The sequence below is a fragment of the Sparus aurata genome, chromosome 12 (genome assembly GCF_900880675.1).
Source record: "Sparus aurata chromosome 12, fSpaAur1.1, whole genome shotgun sequence".
NCBI classification, from domain to species: domain Eukaryota; kingdom Metazoa; phylum Chordata; class Actinopteri; order Spariformes; family Sparidae; genus Sparus; species Sparus aurata.
Genome location: NC_044198.1, coordinates 17730165 through 17749226, shown reverse-complemented (window position 1 = coordinate 17749226; position 19062 = coordinate 17730165). Strand labels below are relative to the sequence as shown.

General features: G+C 41.5%; 1 protein-coding gene across 2 annotated transcripts in view; it reads left to right on the top strand.

The window, feature by feature from the left end:
* astn2 (astrotactin 2) overlaps positions 1–19062 on the top strand; it is a 319763-nt gene that overhangs the window by 288505 nt on the left and 12196 nt on the right. For both annotated transcript variants that reach the window (XM_030435507.1, XM_030435505.1), the window contains one exon: positions 8841–8982. In XM_030435507.1, the coding sequence (XP_030291367.1) occupies positions 8841–8982 (142 nt within the window). The remainder of the gene's footprint in view (positions 1–8840; positions 8983–19062) is intronic.

Sequence of the window (19062 nt, the reverse complement as noted above, 5' to 3'; positions counted from 1 at the left end):
GATTTGTTTGTTAACGTAAAGCTTGTGTTTTGTTTATTTAAAAAAAAAGAATGCACTGTGCTGTTGCGTGGACTGATAGTAGGTCCACAAAGTGAGAGGGACACACAGTGAAGCAGACAGGAGAAAGGGGGTTGTTTGAGGACAAACAGAAATGTAATCTGAGGAAGCGAATAGGGGATGAAGAGAAAAAACACTTCACATGTGAGAAAAATAGAGACCAGCAAATATTGTAGTAGAGTTTGATACATCCACGCAATACAGATCGTACTATTATTCCAGTATTTGAACTTTTTACATCATTTACAATGTCCTTACCTAAGTGCCAGACTACTGCTTCCCCACAACATTCCAGAGGCAAATAATGTATATTTGAATCCATTACATTTGTTCAATAACACAATTCAAAATGAAGTTAATGTTGCAAGCAGTGTTGAGTGGGCCCTTGCACAGTTGTGCCTGTTGAGGCATGCAGCAGCTGTAGCCTTGTTACCTGTCAACGATGGACGATACTGACCTGAATTATCATGCGTCTTGGATACTACATTAAGGAGTTTATTTAGTCTTCCAGTCTAGACAGCACCATGAAAATCTAATAGAAATCCATTGATTACTGTCAAACAAGGCCTACGTCCTGTTGCCAGGATTTAGGGTACCAACCAGTCCATATGTCTTGAAGAAACATTGAAAGACACACTGCAATAACCGCTATTCAGTGAAAACCCGAACATAAACACATTTTTCGTCATTGAGTTCCTAAGGTGCTCTGACAATCTTAGAGTCTTTGGGGTTAAATCTTTAAGAGGAGCATGTTAAAGGACAGTGCCTGTAAATGGCAAAAAAGTCATACCAAATTAAAAATGGGTGACTTTGTGTTTGATTAAGGTCACGGCAACATGGGGCTTTTGTGTCAATGAAGGTATCATACACATCGTACTGAATTTCGCTCATCAAGGTGAATCTTTTCATGAGGGCTGCTCTTTAGGGGGTGCATTTTGCCTCACCCATGCCAAGAGTTTCATGCGATTTTGAGAATGTTCATGTCCTTGAAAATGCAATTCATTTCATAAAATATTAATAAATAGCATTACAATCTGGCCTACTCATCCGCCATTGCTCAAACCTTAACAAATAAATAAAGATGAAATAGTGTTGATGATAATATGATACCTTAGGTGAAATTAACAAGCTACCCTGTAGTATATATAGCCGTCTGAAACATGAAAGTGACATGTGTAATGATATTCTCTGGCAAATGGTTTACGACATTGGCGACTATTGATAACTATTGTGACAGGAAAATATTATTAATCCAACATAAACAAGTTACGTCGTTTAAATCATGTCAGTAAATCATGTGCATGTGTTGGACAAGTGCATTTATACGTCATCTATACTGAATTGACCTCGTGGCTAAGAAAGTGAATGAACAGTGCTTTACTAGTGTTTTTTCTTCTGCTTGCTTTCCCTCAAATTTCCACTTTGAGCTGAAAAAAACCCTCCTAATGTGTGAACCCACTGACCTTGAGGATTTACACATACACTCTCTCTCTAATTCTCTCGCTCACACACACACACACACACACACGCACACACACACACACGCGCGCGCGCGCAAACACACACACACACACACACACACACACACACAAACAGCTAATGGCTCAGGCAATTACACTGTGCCTGAATTCAGTAGTGTAATTGTAATGATATGTGAAGGATAACAGCAAAATAAGTCTGGCTTCCCACATCAGTCGAAAATGCCACCATGTACTCACCTGTCTGCATGTTCAGCCACCGGGGGGACAAATCAGGTCAAAGCGCCTCGGTGCTTGCCCTCAAGTGCCGTAGCTGTGCATATGGTGCATTGTGAATTGTATGCATGTTCATTGTGTATTGCATTGTGTATACGCAATTCCACTGTTGGGTTTTCACTTCTCTACTGTTGCAACGCTCATGTTCACTTTTTTGTTATTGCCCTTTCCCCGCTTACAGTTACTTTTCACCCCGAGCTGCCCACAGAGGAAGGATCTCTCTTTAAATTTCCCCGTCTGCTGCCCTCTTTTTGTGTGTTTTGTTATGTTCCAGATGTTTTATTTATTTATTTTTTTTTGGGGGGGGAGGGAGAGAGAGAGAGAGAGAGAGAGAGAGAGGGGTTTTCCTCATCTTCTTAGAGAATTCTAAGCAGTGATTCTGGGTCAGGAACTGTTGTTGCTGTTGCGGGCCGGCGAAGCCCTTTGAGACACCGTATATGACACTGGTCTGTGCAAATAAACACCGCCTTGTTTGCAACTACATCATAGTAACGAGGCCTGTGAGTGTGTGTGTGTGTGTGTGTGTGTGTGGTGTGTGTGTGTGTGTGTGTGTCTGCGTTTGAATCGAAGCAGTTCTCTTCGTATGCTCTCGTCACGTTCCCATGATTTGCTATTATTTGTTCCCCTCTCTGCTCACTAAAAAGGTCACCTGGCATTTACCATGAGGTTTTAATCGCCATGTAAGCTGGAGAACACGCAAAATGGCTTTTACCGTAATAGAATTTCGGGGGCCTTAATTTTTGCCAGCTGTGTGCTGTTTTGGCTTCGGTATTGACAGAAATGTTGACGGACCACAGGCCTACCCGTGAGGAACCCCTCAGAAGGGTAGAACCATAAATGCTGCTTCTGGGTGGGTTGAAATATCTTATTGTGCACTAAATGGGTTCAATTTCTAAGTGTTATTGACTAATTCTAGATTGGTATGCAAGCACTTAAAAAACTACCACCTTGGAGGAAGTAGATGATTGAGGGTCCTCCATAGAAATGAGCACAGACTTCCACAGAGACAGCCACACATGTGTGCCAGTGAGTTTTTTAAAACACTTCCAGTGTAGCGGTTGAGTCATACCGTCATTTGCATGTGTGAACCCTCCACTTTCGATTCATCGCCGCGTGTCATTTCCTCATCCCAGTCTACACTCCCTCGCCTGAGCGCACACACACACACACACACATCTTCCTCACCTCCCCTCTTCTGTGATACTGAATGAAATCAGGTATGCTCCTCGTCCTCCTCCTCTTCTTCCTCTTCTTCTGCACTCTCTAAAACAGAAGGCTGTAGCGAGCAGGAGGGGCAAGGTGTCAAAATAGCGAGTATGTTAAAGTGAACCAAATCAGAGTCATATGTTCTCATATGTGAGTGATGAATTATTAACGCTGGGAAACAAGAAAAAATATATTTATTAGAAAAGATCACTGTGCTTTAAAATGTCGCCTTTGTCTGGGCTTAAGAACATGTGCTGCTGATTCATAAATTGTTACAATGAGTGTTGCTGGTATTTCCTTTTCTCTCCTTTGAATCAAGCAGCAGCTTGATTAGGAGCGATATAGAGCGAGACTGCTGCCATATGTTGAAAGCTTCAAGCCAAGTTTGTAGAGATTAACACGTAGTTGTAGTTCAGGCCTTGAGAACGAATCCGGGCTTGCGTGCTTAGTTTCTGCAATTCTAAGGTCAGACATAAAAAAAAAAATCTGTCTTTCAGTTTGACTGCTTCTCCTTGACTTAGATATGAATGCTCGTAAATAATGTTTGCTTTGCTTGGTAATGGTTATATGCAGTGAATATTATTTCTAGATGCCTTTCACCACTCTCACAGTGCCAGCACTGTCTTTCAGTGTTCTTATGTGGGATCAGTTGCAAGTTCAGGTGGTGTAACCTTGTATTTGATGTCTCTTAAATCAGGAGGGAGAGAAGGCAGGGCCGTTGATATAACTATTTCTTTGCTATGTGTTGGAATTAACGTTACGTATGCTGCATTTCACATGCTGTCATTTGCTGCTCCTTTTTGTTGTACATATCATTCCTCTTCTAACAACTGATGTAGGTTCATACGGAAGCCAAGATGACCGTTGATGTTTTTTTTTTATCTCGAGATGACAAATCTAGTTTTCTCTTCATAACAGGTTCATTTATCTCGCTGTTGTTAGAAAACTACAGGTGATAAGACAGACAGAGCAACTTTATAATCATAAGAATGGACGATGACACACAGTAAAAACTCCGCTTTGTCGGGTTGATAAGCTCATCACCTCAAGATAAAGCTTTTTTTTGTAGATTACGAAATAAAGAATTTGAAATCTCAAGATAACAGCATTAAAATAAAGCCCCTTTTTCAAACAGAGATTCCGCAAGTCCAGGGAGGGTTGAACAGGTTGCGGTGACTTTTCCACATTTGGACTGGTGACTGGTTTCTATATAAGCTGCCAAGACAGTAACTACAACAACACAATAGTGGAAGAAAACAAAGCCATTGTGAGTCAAAGGACAGACACTGTTTTCCGTGCAGCAGTGTGATGAAGAGTAAGGAGGACAGTTGGGTGACAGCGACATTTCCACACATAAATTCGACATTTGCACAATATGCCGTAAGTTGCCAGAGACACTACCTGCTGCCACATTTCTTTTATTTGGTCTTGTAACGTTGCTTTGTGGGCTGAAAGTGCGAGACATTTTGCTTTGATATTTGAGCATCTTTTAATTTTGAGCGATATCCAGTGAAGTCTGTGAACGGCATTAAAAAATGTCTGCCTTGTAAAGACAGTGTGAAAGGGGCTTAGGCGCAGGAATGGCTGTTCTCAGCTTCCATAGGTTTGGATTGTTCCGGTATTTTATTTTCATTTCTTACAATTGTTTTACACACAGAAAAGCTGATATCAGCCCTTTGACTGTGCACAAATGATGGTACATTGTGTACCCCCACAAAGCCTGCATACGGGTCTTATATTTATGTAATTGCATAACAGTTTATAGCTTTCAGATGGCTCTGTTTAAAGAGGTTTTGACCCATGGAATGTGTGTGGCTTTGCTGGATAAGAGTATATGATTGTTAAAAGAACTAAAACACACACTGTGTTCTCCTGCTGAGTCCTTAAATTGATAATTATACAGTAAGCCACTCAAGAGCCACCAAAGACCAGACCGAAGACATTTGTCTTTTGTTTAGTCTTCCAGACAGATCAAAGATACATAAGCACTTCCTCGGGCTGTCAGTGGTCTATTTAACACTGTACATGTAATGTCCAATTATGACACGTTGCCTTGTGTTGCTAAGCAAAGCTAAGCTCATGCTGCCCTGCCCATGCGCTGATGGAAGACATTACGTATTTCTAATTGTTTTAGCACACGTGGATATTGTCACGCCAGTTTGTTTGAAGTAGTGGTTCAGGCCCCAATGTGTCAAAAAACAGTGTACAAACACTTTCATCAGCAATCTCGGTAATTGCATATTCTGTGCTTTATGTGGCTGATAAATCGGAAATGAGTTATGCATTCATGGCAAAATTGGGCCTTGCTCAAGAGCACCTCAGTGGAGATAATGAGGGTGGAGCAAGCGCAGCCTTTAACTTGACCTACCCAAATGTATCCTGCCGGTCCAGAGATTTTAACCTCTGGTGGCAAAGCTCGTTTCTTGAAGTTTTAGGCCAACGCCGCCCCTTTTTTTGTCAAAAGTCTTCGGGGAAAGCACGTGCTCTGTTCTCTCGATGTTTATCTTTGTCTACAGGCTACATTTTCAATGTGGCTGTAGAGAAAAACAAAAGAAAATACTTTTGACCCAGCAATGATCAATATCTAGCCTTACGCCAGAGATAATAAAAGCATTCATGTGTGAGCACAATCCTGTGTTATAATCACATCAACTTACCCATAAATAACTCACAAGTGGTTGCTCCTGAGCTCTACTGTATTCACGCATCAGCTACTTGATTTATTCTGATTGTCAAAACATCCATTGACATCATCATTCCTTTCTGCGACCGCATCCAAAATCATAAAACATCAGAGCACTGACCGGCCTTTTTTCGTTCGTCTCACATTGTTTGTGTCTTTCTCTCCTGTTTTTTTTCCTTGTTCCTTCCCTCCTTTTTACTGCACTTTAATCCACATTGTATTTGGCGCTGTCTCTTTCTACTTTTAGCCTTTGTGAAGTAGCAGAAATCTGGCATTCAGTTGGCATTCCTCTCGTGGTTTTGCTCAATAAAAAAACGGGGGGGGGACAGACTTGAAAGGCAAAATGGATGCAGACTGATTCAGGTCAACGGGAAAATAGATCATTACCAATTATATCTGTGAAAGATTAAGTGGTCTGCTAGGGATAATTTATTGTTCAACCAAATTTTGGTCCGTTAACATAAACGTTGCCCTGAATAAACTCAGGCAGGTGAGAGAACTGAGCACCTCTGCCCTTGTTTTTCATACAGCGCAGTTTAAAACAATCAAGAAGTTAAGATGGCTCTCTCTCTTTCAATTGGTGTGGACATAAGTCTCGTCAAAAACAGGATAGAGGGAAAGTTTCATAATAGTTGCCCGATGTCAGAAAAACTGTTCTTCTCTTTGCAGATGATTGTGTCCTTCAATGCTGTAAAAAGAGTGAAGTAAAGAAAGAATTTATTCAACCCTCTTTAGGAAAACTTGGCAGCACACATTTTAGAAAAATAAACATCAATGTGAAATTTAACAGCATATCCGAGGCGTTAACCTTCCCACCAAGCTCACAGTGTATTGGGAAATTGTATTTTATGATATGTGAGGAATGTTATATATGAGGTTTGGATCACCACCACCTTAACACAGTTAAAGCTGATGAGAATCAAATGGTAAAATAAGATGTATGATATGGATGTCCTCATCTGTGCTGGCCGGTTGGGTAACTTGCTGACATATACATTACATTTTGCTCTACACAAATTTCGGAAAAAGTCTAGATGGTGGTTTAAAGCTGGAGACCATTTTTAATATCCTGAATTCTGTGTATGGTTAGATCTAGTTCTCCCAAAACACCTTGGTAAGGGTAAGATAAGGGTGCAATTGTCTTGTGCTGTATGTCATCATTGACCTTTTTCAATCAATCAATCAAGCTTTATTTGTGTTCACACAGTGAGACAGTCAAAACAATACCACAATTCATATTTTCATATTTAACCAATAACACAATCCTACCCCAGTCTGAATCATGTTATTTGAGTTGAATAAACAAAACCATAAAAACAGTATTTTATTAAATGTTCAGATAAGAGTGAACATTGTGCAACTTTGCAGATACGTCCATTTAAAAATGTTCCCTCGTTATGTTTTGTTTCTGAGGCAGCATTACGTTTCTGCCGAGGCAAATTTGCTGTTGCAAGATGGTAGTGTCAGACATTGTTGTAAATACTGTACCCATTGTATATACAAGCATAAAATTAGCCAGCTGCAAACTTGTAAATCTTCATTATCACTCCTGTTGATAGCTAACACAGAGCAGATGGCCTCGCTCGGAGACGGACCAATTTGAATTGATCCCAACTAATGTCAGAAAGAACAAAGAAAACATTTGGAGTGTAACAAAATCAAGCACAGATCTGCTCCATAAATAATAATGCAAACAAATGCATTGATGTAAAGGGTTTGGATCCCAGCACTGAATTGGAATTGCAAGGGTTCTATTGTTCAAGTTTAATAGTATCAATAGTGGAACAATATGGGCTTTGTTAATGTGTTATAAAATATAATTGACATTTGTACTGAAAGCTGTCTTTATGTGAAACGTCTGGCCTCTTAATTTCCTGTTGACAAACCAGACCATAATCTGTCTGTTTTCACTTTGAGTAAAAGGAAGATTATCAGAGCATTTACAAACATTGTATGTAGGTGGTCTTGAGGTTTAAGAAAGTTGAAAAATGAAGGTTTGTGATGATGTAAGTTGTTTAAACTGAAAGGTAACAAATGAGAATTCCATCTTGAAATGTATTGGTCAAACGCAGTCCTTCATCAACATCCATGGTTTTGACAAAAACATTAAAATTGCAAATTTAGACATACTGATATGTATATTTACATTTTCTTTTGTAGCCCTCAGCCAATTTTAGCAACCGAATAGACAAATCCAGTTTTAGATTCATGTTTTAAAAAGGTAAAACATTCAACCCTGCAGCAGTGCAGGAATGTGTTTGGGGGAAACCTCCTATACACAGAGCTCTTTCTGCGAAAAGGTCAAATCATTCATTCGTGCAGTTCTTTTTCCTCTCTTCTGCAATCTTTTTCTTACCATCCCCTTGTGCCCTACCAGCCAGACTCACTCCCTGTGTTTATAAGTTGGCCCATGTATCATAAGCTAAAACTAAGCTGCCCTTTACCTTGTGTAGAAATAGTTGGAAATCCAACCGTTTGAGAGCTTTTAAACTATTTTGACAGCTCCCTCTTTTTTTCCATCACCCCCATGAGCACTGGAAACTGCTGCGTGCATGTGTGTGTCTAAATGAACAACTGTGCGTCGCTTGCCTTTCCCGAAAGCTGACATGAAAGATATTTCACAACTTGTGAAGTAGTGTTTTTGTGAGTCGCCGGGGTGCACAGTGAGACATCATTGTAACAGGACCATGTGCCCATAAAGGGAAGAAATCCTGTTTTCCTACAGTTCTATAATGTAGTGTGTAAGGCTTGCTGCCATTGAAAGGTTATATTTAATTTAGCCTTGGGCTTGGTGCTGGTGAAATGGCTCCCACGGGACCCGGTAGAGGTGAAACTCGCAACACCAGAGTCATTGATAAGGAAAGAGTTGCTCTCTTAAACGCAGGAATTAATTCATGACTAAGTTCATTTTGTGCACCATGGTTTTTCCTGTGTTGAAAAATGGAGGGGAACCAAAACATGTGGCATTCTTTTGTTTCAATAAGAACAATGGATGAAACATAATGTTGAAGGATAAAAGTATGATCGATGTTAAAACATGCAATGTGATACTTTTCTAAAGCTTTTCGTTTTGTTTCTTTCTATCTTCAACTCATCCTTGCTTCCTTTCATCTTTCCTTTTAATTTCATCTGTCTCCCAGGTGAGGTTCTGAGCCTGATGGACGATCTGTTCTCTGGTCTGGGTTCATCCTGCGTTGTTGCCGGGAAGAGGACTGGAGACCATCCTCACTCTGTGCTGTATTCAGTGGTCTTCAAGTGCCTGGAACCCGACAGTCTCTACAAGTAAGTCTGCCTATGCCTTTTGCCAAGTTTTCCAAGTCACTTGAGTAACTGATATATTGTGGCTGTTTTTTTCTTAATCATATGCGTAAACATGAGTCATAAATTGTGTTTTGTTGTTGTTAGTGCAGATCTAGTTTCAAGGTCTTTGTGCAGGTCTGTGAAGTATGGAAAGTCCCTAATTATTTCCAGATCGCAATGGGTGTAAAAATACACAGAAAATGGATATTAAACTTACGGGAAAAAGATGTTTTTGTGTATTGATGAAACTATATACAACATATTAAAAGCTGGAAGAAAATTGCCATCTGATTATAGTATGGGGTTTGTTTTCCGTGTGCCCTTTTAGGTGTGTTATGTAGCTCCTAGTAGAGTATACCGAGGCACGCTGGTCCGAAGTAAAGTGATTGTCTGTACTTTCAATATCTGTATAGTACACATCTTTGAAAAGTAACACATCCACTCCTGGAATAGGAAAACCAACCTAGCCCCGTGCTTTAACCAGTAGAGCTTTTATGTAAATGCATGGTGGCCTCAGTAGCCAGAAGAAAGAACAAGGGACCACGATCTATAATGTTCCATGTAGGGCTCCGGTGCAGTGCTGGTCTGACAGGAGTACAGCTGGGGGTTTAGTTTTGCTGACCATTTGCTACAAAAATTGGATCTTTGGAAGTTGAACTTAACGTTTCTGGTGCAGAAGGTAAGAAAGCAAATTCTGGCTAACTACATTTTGTATAACTTAAGGAGAACTAGCTGGGTTCACCATATACTGGCTCTGTTTGACTTGGTTTGACACAGCACGTCAGCCTTGCGCGGCAGAGATTTTCATTTCCATCACAACAGGGATGCCTGCTTGAAGGTGTGTCTTTAACCAATGACGCACTCGTCTTGAGTAGTGATCAAAGGAGCAGCTGTAAATGGTCTTCCTCCCCGCTGCACGGGGAAAGAAAGAATAGCAACTAACAATTTAGTTGTAAACATGTTTTATTTCTTATAAAATCTTTACAATGAAAGTCCCCCGTTATTTAGGTATTCAACAGCTGAAAACGAACACGATGAACCAGTAAAACACAGCAGGTGTCTGAAAGTACAATCATGGACACTGAAGAGCTTTAAACCAAAGAGATTCAGTTGGAAGCTACACAATTAGATGAACATGGTCAAAACACTGACATACTCCTATCTCGGGTTTGATTATCTCAAGATAACAAGGCTTGCTTTTAGGGGGAGAAAGGACATTGCCATGCTTTGGCCACGGTCAAGGCGCCACGGGAAGCTGCTTGGAGGCGTTTTGGGCACAGTCTGGGGAAGGTCCATCTTGGGCGTGGCATGTCTCAACTCGGTCTGGTAAAACTAGTATGGAAAAGCGAATCATCACGACACAGTTTGACTCAGCATGGCCACAAGTGCCTATGGAGGAGCTCCAATTGTGATTGATTGTTACAGCAAGGAAAGATATGTCTGTTGTGCCTAGCAATGAACAGCATTTAGGTATATTTCACTTTATATCACTTTCCTCAGATGTTCAGGTGACCAAGAAACCCAGATGGATGTGAATGGCAGTTAAACACTGATCTGAGCAATGCAGTGTTTCTTCATTGGAATTTTGAGCGAGTCATGAAGTTTTAGGAAGTCTGACGTACTGCAACTTCTGTGGGGGTCGAAAGCAAATGTGTGGCAGGGGATTTACATGTCAACCAAGCCTGTTTCGGCAGAAGAGAACTGCTGACGTTGGCTTGGTGGAACTAGGTATTGTCCCTGTCTTTGGTCAAGGTAGGCAAAACATTCTGCAGTGTCAAGATGGCAGGGGTGGTTGAGAGTGGCAGAGAAGGGTATTGGTTCCCACTGGTTGATAAAAAGGAGACCAGAGTGTTTATCAGGGTTATCATGCTTTAAGCAACGCACGAATAGTTGCAGTAGTAGTAAAATGATAGTTTTTCATTGGATGGTAGGACAAAACCTTTATTTATTGCTAAGTTGACTTGATCCTTTCTCCGACCACACGTTTATGAGTTCATTGTTTTCCCATTAACATACAAAGACCTTTCATTAAACATTATGTTGTGGCCATGTTTGCATTTTTTCCCAAACAACGATGTCTGAGGAATTATATGCAATCCCACATCCTCCCCTGGGTGTCTGCAATTCCCACTGCAAATGTTATTTTGTTTCAGGGGGTGAATTTTGTTAACTTCTCCTGAACAACAGCTGGGTCGAGTTAACTGGGGAAGCGTACTTAGTCTCAACGTGGTGGGAGTGGTGTATGCTTCCGTTCTTTAATGTGCTCTTAGGTCAGGGAAGAAAAAGGCTTTAGTGAATGCACAAGGATATCTGACAAGAGGCAGTATTTGGTAAACTCAAAGAAAAAACTGACTGCTCACTTATTTCACATTAAGCTAACAGACAGACCCTGCCTGAGGTCATTTAATGCATTGAGAGCCATCACCCTTGTATATCATGCATTTACACCGACAGTAAATCAAACTGTCAATGTGTAAAAATAAACAGGCAAGTCTATCTGATGTTGCTGATTGTGGATTTGTTAGTGAATGCATTTACCTCATCTGACAACCAATCAATGTCAAAAACAATTCAAAAGTTATGTTGATTGATCACTGGACGGTTTATAGGATTGCACTAAAATCTGTTAAGCCAGTTTCGGCTATTGAGAAGGACAATGCAGGCTAGAAATACAGTATATTTGTCTTCAAATTTCTTTTTTTCCCCCCATGGAGTATTGCATAGATGTGCATTTCCTATGAGCTCTCTTTGCCTCCCTCCACATCTTGAAGCAAAGCTGCAAGAGCAGCAATACAGGGTGAATGAGACAGGACCCAGATGTTGTTGTGGCTGTCACTGGACACATGAAACACACCGTCTTCTCAGCTTTCACCTGTTTTCTCAGCTTTTGACCGTCTTCTCAGGCTGTGTTAAGTGTCTTGTGATTATAATCCTCTTACTGTTTGGTGGCCTTGGTTTGTTTTGGGAACTACAGCAACAGCAACTGCCCCTCTTAAAGAAGCAGCCGGGTTTTAAAGCTATGGGAAACCTGATCCATAGTGATCCAAGTAACATTTTCCCCACTCTCCATGTAGCCATACATGTGCTTTACCAGTCTAGGTTACTAACCCTTCTAAGTATACAACAGAGAGCCATGGACACATTTACGCTGACAAGTGGCCTAAGAGGGAAGAGCGGGGTAGTGTGACTGTTCACAGGGAAATAAAGATGATGAAATACTTCCAATAAAAGAGCCTGAAAGAGGTCAGCAGTTGTTGAGATTTTATAACAGCTGTGCCAACAACACAATAACCATCTATATAGATAAAAAGAATTCACAATTTTGAGTTTATTACAATCTCTGACAGTGGATGAAGAATAGTGTGGGAATGACCATTAGTTTAATCTCCAGAAATCAGGCTTCCACTAACAACAACCTGCAACAAGAGCCTAATTTCCAACTTTGTAGCAGTGTTATCTTTGTTTAGGCATTCTCCACAGTGTTATTCTCCCTGATAAGAGCAGAATTTACGTCGGAATTACGTCTGAGGGCACATCTGTTTGCAGCCAGCTGCACTTGTCTTAATCAAGAGCCTGATAAGACCTCTACTGGTATTGGTACTGGTCTTACACTTGATCATTAACAAGGCTGCTTGGCCCAAATGTTTCCCTCCAAATCTTAAAGGCTGTTCGCTTTATAAAAAAGTTGCACACATCATTTCAAAACTTTGTTTTTGTAGAAAATAATCAAGGACACAACCCTGTTTTGTGCCAAAAACCATAGTGGCAAGAGGTGTAAATCAAGCGCCAAAAAGCAACATGTGTCAGGATTCAACGTCAGGCTACATATTGATATACTTGTATGACTCTCAGATTTTTTGCACCATTCACTTACCACAAACTTATACGATAGTACTGTGTTTGTGTGCTGTGTCTGTGCGTCATGACACGTTAGTGGGGTTATTAAAACCGGTGTCTTTTCCCTCTCTGATTGTCTGTTGAGTACAATGTTGAGTAAAGCTTCAGTCTCCCCGAGGGGTAATTTGGCTTACAGACAGGTAGCGGATGAATAATAAATACAGAACAGTATAGCAGTGAATGGAAACAAACAAGATTGCACAAGTACACAGATCAACACCAACGTCACAGTTGTCAAACCATTTAGCAGCTAGAAGAAGTTAAACCCAGGGGCTCACCCTGTTGCCTTCACAGTGAGTAACAGATTTGATTGATCTTGGGCTCCTTCATGTTTTTAATAACAGTTTGTTATGCCGTATGCAGTACAAGAAGACATAACAGACTCCTAGTTTGTCTGACTTCTCTCTGAGTACATGCTTTACATGATTTTTTTCTAAGATTTCAGATCAGTTGTTTACGAGGGATGAGATTAATCAGGTCTGGTGCTTATATTTAACAACAAATTTAACCAGAACGACCGTGTGACCACAGCAAAAGTGATGCTACGTCATGCATTCCTCTTCCTCACTGGATGTTTTATCCCTTTTGGCACATGTTTGACGAATATTAGGCTCTTTGTTTATCAAAATAAGACTGTTCTGAGTCCAGTGCTGCACACCCTAAACCCACCCAAAACTTGGTGGAACCCATTTGTATATTATGTATATTCTTCATGTGATTAAAAAAGGGCTGTCATGGCTGTGCATAACCTTTTACTGATGAGGACATCACCTTTATTTTATAAAATGTATTGCTGGAACGATTGGTCATTTAGATTTTCTAGAAATATCCTGCGCGCCGATTTAAAAACTGAATTACTTCTAATGGGGGTGATGTCATCATTACATTCATTAAGACTGTGAGCCCTGCTGATCTGCAAGTGAGATCACCCCGAGGGTGAGATGAGCTTTTCTCATTTACAATGAAAGCAAAGGCAAAAGCAGTATTATTTAGGGACGTTGCGCCAGTGCAGTGCCACTCAGATCTGTGGATTTCAAAGTCATGAGATACTGTAAGCTGCCATAAATTCTTCAAGGCGGCGAGAAAACGATTCTATGGTGGCCTTGATTGATTTGCGGACCGGCTCGACTGATGTGTGTCCAAACGCTGACGTCATGGAAAAGGCATCCCCTACTGCCCTGGCTTCTCTCGGCATGCCAAAAATACTGCCCTAATTGATCCTCCCTCACTCTCACTTTCTCTCATTCCTTCCCTCTTGCCTCCCCGTCTGCCTCCGAGCACTCCGTCTTGTCATCTCTTGTTCAGCCATCTCTCCGCTGTCTCATTAAATTAGAGGTCGATGGTTACTTTAATGGCAACATTGTTAATTTACACAAACGCTAATCTGCCATTTGTCCACCTCATTGTTTGCTGAGCTTTCAAAACTATGGCACGCAAACATAAAAAAAAATAAAAAAGCCGTGGCCACTTCCAAAAGGAGCCATGTGCGGCCAGACAGCCTTGGAATAGATGTGAGAGACGAGGAATTAGAGCGAGATAGACGGAGCTGAGCTATATGCAAGTAATGTAGATAGAGAAATAGAGAGACAAAGGAAAGCGTATCCGTGTGTGGGTGGCCGGGGTGGTTGTGTGTGTGTGTGTGCGTGTGCGTGTGCGTGTGCGTGTGCGCGCGTGTGTGTCTTGCCAATCCTGTTACTTGATGTTTTGACATTCTCGTGGCGGGCCAGACTGTGGCGGGCTCCTTTGTTCTCCCAGGCGATCTATATCATCGCCGAGTGCCGTCACTGAGCTCCGACACCACAAGTCCATCCACCAAGACATCCTTTACCCCCTACTATCTGTGTCCGTGGATGAGACCCTGACAATGACTGTGTTTACACGCACAGATATTCCATTGATATTCAGAATGTAATTGGCATCGTGTAAACAGGTTCCCGCAAATTAGGTGTTATTCCTAATGTAGCAGTTTCCCAGTAAGACATGTAGGATATATCAGTATTAATCAAGTTTTAGAAGCTTCTTTGGACTTTAACTTTTTACCCCCTACATTTAAAGGTCCCATATTATGAAAAACACGTTTTCTCTGGTCTCTGCATATATAAACTGGTTCTCCCTGAGCCTGCCAACTCCCAGAATAAGGAAAGCAAACGAGTCCTGCATGGTCTCTGCAGCCCACCCACTGGTAAAAAGGCCCTCCTACAGGCTGATCAGATTCAGCTCCTGTCGTAACGTAACGAAAGGAGAGATTTTCATTGGCCGGCCTCTTCTGCGTGATGATAGGAGATATCCAAGAGGGGGGTGTTCATCCCCGAGGTGAAGTTCGGTGTGTCCAGCGGTAAGCTAGCAGTGTTTCACAATGTCATCTCTCAGAGCTAGACACGCAAATTGCACTGTTGTTGGTTGTATTAATCAATGTAAGTGCCTATATTCTGTCCCAGCTACAGAACAACAAAAGAGACAGTGGTTGTGTTTAATTTTTAACGACCACATGCCGGCTGCGATTCGTGTAAGTTTGTTTGTGTGTGCTAACCACTTCACGTCGTACTGCTTCAGTAACAAGGGTCAGTACAAAGCTGGCTTTGCCTTGACACTGACCCCCATAAAAAGATCAGTCCCAACCATACGGGACACAGCAACTGCACCCGAGCCACAGGTAAGTGTCGCCGCGTTTTGATAGTATTTACAGTTGCCTCTGAGTAATATTACAAGGGAGTTTGATTGTCACAGTAAAAAGTCTGGAAACATGTGCAGACTGGAGACAGAGACGATGCAAATAGTGTCCAAGAGTTTGGAGACTGTGTTGGAGACAAACACAGCTTTCTCTAGCTGTTAGCCATTAGCAATGTAACAACACCTATGAACAAACTAAGTAACATATTCAGACACACTAACCATTCTGAAACATCCTGCTGCAGCCACAGAGTCTGAATTTCTTCAGGAGCCTCTCCTGGGTCCGATGCTACCGCTAGTATAAGCGGCATTCTCTCCCTGAGAGGGGCGTGTAGCAGGCAAGTAACGCGTTGACGGACGGAGCTCATTAGCATTTAAAGGTGCAGGGACAGAAACAGCCTGCTCTCAGTAGAGCTCATTTGAGCGACTCTGACCCCCAATTTCCACTGGATACGTCTCCGCTGCGTTTCATCTCCGCCACGCCAGTGGAGCAGATACGTTTCACTTTAGCCAATGTGTCAATCCCCACCAGGTCCGCTGCGCTGCATATCTGCTCCGTCCCAGCTCCGGCAGTCCGGAGCCCTCCGGCACAGATACGCAGGACTTCTATTTCTGGCGGATGCCGGAGCACGACGCAGCAATTCAGCTGAATTTAGCACCAAGCAGACAGGAAGTCAAGCACCGAAATAACAAACAACATCTGGTTACTTTTCAAATTAAACAGTCTGTGTTGACACCAGCACACAAATCTCAAAAAAGAGACAAACACAAGCTCTTCTGCTAATCCTTCGGTCGGGAACACTTCGTGTTGTTATTTTTAATAACACAGACCTATAACTGCGGTCGTAAGTGATTATGTGATTATCATGGGAACTCCTCTGCCTCGTGATGCCAGCTGTCTACTGTACTGTGCCGTAGCATTGGGGATTGCTGGACGGCGGAGCAAAACCGGATCTGAGCCGCAACGCAGCGGACCCGTATCCAGTGGTTAGACAGCTGAAATTCAGGACCAGGGATGGGTTTGGGGCAATACATTTCAAAGATTTTTTGGCATAGACGCCTTTATTATGCAGTAGACAGATATGGGAGAGAGAGGGGGAAGTGACACCCAGCAAAGGACCTCCGGCCGGAATCGAACCGGGGTCGGCTGCATCCATGGCATGCGCTCCAACCACCCGACCACCCGCGCGCCAAGGCTTGTTACTTTCTTATAAATGCAATTGAGGGCGAGGTTTTTTTTATTTTTATTGTGCGTAAGAGACGTAACAGGACAGAAACAGACAGAGATGGAGACTGGAATGTGGAGAATAGGTGTGGCAAAGGCAGCGACATGGATGAAACTGAACCAGGCAACACTGCTGCGAGACCCTCCTCACCCATGGCCTCATTTAAGTACATTTCAGTGCCTGTACCTTCATCACTACTTGTACTTTAAGCAGTCTATGCTTGTACTCGAGTAAAGAATGTGTGGATTTTATGCCACCTCTGATCATTATGGAAGACTTGAACATCAACAGGTTTTTCGGATACGCACAAATATCACAACGCCGACCTTTTCAAAGAGATGGTTGAAGGAATGGAAGAGGGAGGCTGTGTTTGCACGGTCTGGTGCACGTGCCTCCAGCCAGTCCACTTTTCCATTTTTTGGCATAATAAACAATATGTTAGGGCAAATTGGTATAAAATTCATTTTCATAGCTTAGAATCAATATTTTCTTCAATGGAATAAAACGCTGAATGTCTGTTGCAGGTAAATGCAGATGGACATCTGGCCAAGGTTCCTTGTGCATGACTGCGATCAACATGTTGTTAAAATGTTTCTGTAAAAAAATCCAATTTCCTCGCACAAATGACCATTTTTATCCCGCTCTTACCCAAATAAAGTGCAGATCCCCAACTCTGAGAGGCTCGAACTCCTGGCAGAACCGGCTTTATTACAGTACATAACAATCTTGTAATTGCTGTAGGGGCTGTGTAAGGGGAAACAGTACCTGTCATTGATGCCAACCATTAAAACAGCCTAAAACAGGCAATAAAAGGCTGGCATGCTCACATCCTGGGTCCCAAACAAAACTTTTTAACAAATTGCCTTGATAAAACTCCCGCCTCGTCGTCGTCCCGCTCCCCCTTCCCCCCCTCTCCCACCTTATTGTATCCATCTGCACGTTATGCGGCCACATAATTTAAACAGTGTGACTGTTACATGCCGGCATTGTTTTGCTGGGCAGAGGAGCCAGTGAGGCCCGTGCGTCTTTGGTGAGGTTCTTGGGGAATACCGCATCCACCCCTGCTGAATAACAAGAGCAGACAAACTATGTTAGCAATGTCCAAACAGGTCATGTTACAAACAAAACAATCACTTGACAGTGTTGGGACGACTCTCAGAAGAAACATGAGGCAAATGGGTTTAGGAAGAAAAGCAACTTTTTTTGTAAAAACAATAATATCCTTTTTTTTTTTCGTGTTCATGTATTTTGAGAAGTGTTTAGCAGTGGAATGCCATCTCAGTTGTTCACTTTTGTCTCGCTGTGTTCTGTGGTTTCCTTTTTGTCAATCTGTTGTTTTTTCAGCGGTAACTCTGTGGAAATACTGCTGAAAGCTTACAGTTTTTCATAACTAGTTACAAACATTTCTCAATAATAGATTCACTTTTTCAAAACTTCCCCCAGCAGTAAGAAAAACAGTGCGTGTGGACCAAAGGAGGATTTTTTTTTTCACTGAAAAAAACAACAACTCTACATCAGCACCATTATGCATAAATGGCATAGAACTTTGGTGTTATTAGCCAAAATAATTAAATCACCATGATTTACCAGGGTAGTGCAGGCCCTGTGATATTTTTGTTTTTCGGGTTTGTAATTATTACTAGTAACAGAGTAAATGTTAAGTGTTTTCTTTGATTTTTTTGTCGGTTGCTCACTTTAGCTAGTTTCTGTATTTGGCTAACATAGTGTAAGATTTATCAGATATTATTTGTTTTGTCTGTCTTAAAAGAATAGTTAGACACTTTTGGAAATACACACCAGAGAGTTAGATGGGCAGGTTGATATCATTCTTGTGTTTGTTAGTGATATGAGCTGTTGCCAGCTGACGCTAGCTAGCTCACCTTAGCACCAATACTGTAGACACGGAGGAAGAACTAGCTAGCTATATCTTGTTTGAACATATATAAACCAAGGTAAAAACAACAAATTAATATTTCAGGTAAAATGTGCTGTGGTAATGTTTTGTTATTGTTGGAAATGGACAGGTAAACTGTTTCCCCAGTTTAACTAACCTATTATGTCATTGTTAAACCTATAGCCTACTATGTTTTTTTGTTGCTTTATTCAGATTAATATGTAGGTTTTTTATATATTTATTGGCAGTCAACAATGCACTTAAAGATAAAAAATATACCTAGGCCATATCACCTATTAGCTAACACAGTGTTCTTACAAGGAACACTTTAAAGGAAGTGTTACAGAGAAAATGGTAAGCAATGTGACACAATTT